The sequence below is a fragment of the Arachis duranensis genome, chromosome 5 (assembly GCF_000817695.3).
Source record: "Arachis duranensis cultivar V14167 chromosome 5, aradu.V14167.gnm2.J7QH, whole genome shotgun sequence".
Lineage (NCBI taxonomy): Eukaryota > Viridiplantae > Streptophyta > Magnoliopsida > Fabales > Fabaceae > Arachis > Arachis duranensis.
The window spans coordinates 15,688,510-15,690,907 of record NC_029776.3 but is presented as its reverse complement, the minus strand read 5'-3'; the positions used below and the strand labels follow the sequence as shown (position 1 = coordinate 15,690,907).

At 38.9% G+C, this 2,398-nt stretch overlaps 1 protein-coding gene across 1 annotated transcript in view; it reads left to right on the top strand.

Annotated features, from left to right (window-relative positions):
* LOC107488403 (uncharacterized) overlaps positions 1–699 on the top strand; it is a 936-nt gene extending 237 nt beyond the window's left edge. The window contains exons 2-3 of the mRNA XM_016109155.3: positions 197–348; positions 471–699. Of these exons, the coding sequence (XP_015964641.2) occupies positions 197–348; positions 471–488 (170 nt within the window). The 3' untranslated portion in view covers positions 489–699. The remainder of the gene's footprint in view (positions 1–196; positions 349–470) is intronic.
* Positions 700–2,398: the final 1,699 nt, after the last annotated feature.

Below are 2,398 nucleotides of genomic sequence, written 5' to 3'. Positions count from 1 at the left end.
ATGACACAATTTAGGGCACACTTTCCGCTTATCACACAACATTAGCTCAGTGATTCTACAATTTAATTCACATTAGAAATGGAAATTTCAGATGAGGAAATGAATTTGCGGTTTATCTATGAATTACGTGATTTCGACTCACACCAAAAACAAAACCTAATTGGATTTTCTGTTTGTTGTCAAATTTTCAATGTAGGATCTGCATCCGCAGCTCAAGGTTCGAGTCAAACAGGCGACGCTGGTTTAGCATTCTTTTCCGGTTCAAATGCTTTGGCACCAGCTGCTGGGAAAGCCTCTCTTCAACCCAAGAGAACTCCTGTTTCCAAAGAAGAGATTGAGGCCATTTTGGTATGTTTTTGTAGTTCCTCTTCGCATTCCAGAATGCACTTTCTTGGTCCATCTTTTGTGAGATGAATCTGGCATTTTGGCTGTGGAATTATTCATAATTAAACTTTCTTATCTTGTGGCAGTTGGGCGGCTGCTTCTAATCGAATGAGTTCTGAAAAATGGGGCAGAGAAGACTACACCATATCACACTCCTTTTCTGTAACCCTGATTGATGATTATTTTTTGCATGCTGTGTTATTTTGGAATACAACAGTGTACTGATTATAATACTTGTCAATAATGTAAGTGTTTGCCATCAACTTTTTCCATTGATGAAATTCACATATTGTTTCTGGAGAAAAGGTTTGTGTCTCTTGGTTTTGGTTTCATCTATGATGAACTGTTGTGGTTACTTGTCTAATTAATTAGTAATTACCCTACCAATTAATCAGATCTAATTACGGAATATGAGTCAGCGTAATTTTTACGAGAAGGTCCTGTTATGAGTAAACAAAGAGACACATGAACGTAGTTGATAGCTTGGTATGTGATAAATGAATTTTTGTTGGTATAGAAATTATCAAGTAATCAATCGTAGTATAGTCTAAACCGGCGCAAAATCCATCATCAAACAAATCTACAATTTATAATCAAGAGTATTAGTCCCGAGTCGTCTTCCTTTGGAATTGCCAAAATGTGCATCTTATTGAATAGAAAGATTTGTTAAGGTTCTTTGAAAGTTTTAGCAACGTAGTGGGGAACAAGCAATCAATCATTAAAGGACTTGGCTTAGAGTTGGCAATTGAATACATATCCTTATAGTTCTTTCAATGAAGATAACAATTAGGCCATGCCTCATTTAGTTATCCCCTAGGTGTAGAGGAAAATCAAATGAAGGTAATCAACTTGAGTCACAAGTCCTAGCTTCACCTCATGGGAATCTAGCTTTAGTGCACTCCAAGTCAATTAGCAATCCCTAATTCCAAATCAACAATTGACACAACTATTCAACTTCTTCTAATAATCCAACGCTATGCCAAGTGAGAATTTTCTACTCCATAACTAGTGTTGACATTTTATCAAATATGTGATGAGCAAAAAAGAAAGTCATAGTAAAATGAGAAGAAAAGTAGAATTAAAGGTATTGCAATACAAGGAATTAACAACAATTGTCAAAGAGCAATAATGAGGATCAAAATCTCAAAGTATTAATGAAATCCAAAATCATAAAGTTGAATCCTAGATCCAAGGAATTTTAGCAATTGCAACTACAACTTGAAATTGGAGAAGAAAACCTATTACATAAACAAAGTGAAGTGAAAATTGCAGTGGATCTCACCAAAGAGTGGGTGAAAATTCAGAATATTGATGAAGAAGAACCCTAGTAAGAACTTGAGTCCTCTCTCTCTCTCTTCCCACAAGAGTGAAAACTCTCTCCCCCAAAAATATCTAAAACTAGAAAATGAACTAAGTGTGTTTGACCCTTGCCCCCCTGGTCTTCTTAAACTTTTAAGTGTCTTTGATCCTTGCTCCCCTGGTCTTCTTAAACTTTTCCCGCCAATACACTCCCCAAAAATTAGGATCTCCAACCAACTCCACCGCCTGAATCACGTGACTAAAAAAATTACATTCGAACATCGGCGCGTACGCGCAAGGTACGCGCGCGCGCCATGGATGCATTTTGGAGTGTACGCGGAGGCGAGATGTACGCGTGCGCGCCCAAGAAGATCATGGCTTAGCCGCTACGCAAACCGACTCGTGGCTTGACTTTTGGCTTCGACTTCTAGTCGTTCTATCCACGCGGACGCGTCAAGTGCGCGCACGCGCCCCTGCCGAGATTTCCAAGGCTTGATTCTCTTGCTCCCTTCCTTTGCTCCCATCTTCCTTCTCTCTTCCGGTCCACTCCTGCCCTGTATTCTGGAACCACTTAACACACGGGTCACGGCATCGAATGGCATCGAGAGAGGATTAGAAATGTATCTATTTTAGTGCAAAATAAGTATGTTTTCATCCATGGTGCAAAACTAGGAAAGGAATGCAAATCCTTGTATTTTCATACAGAAAGTGTGTG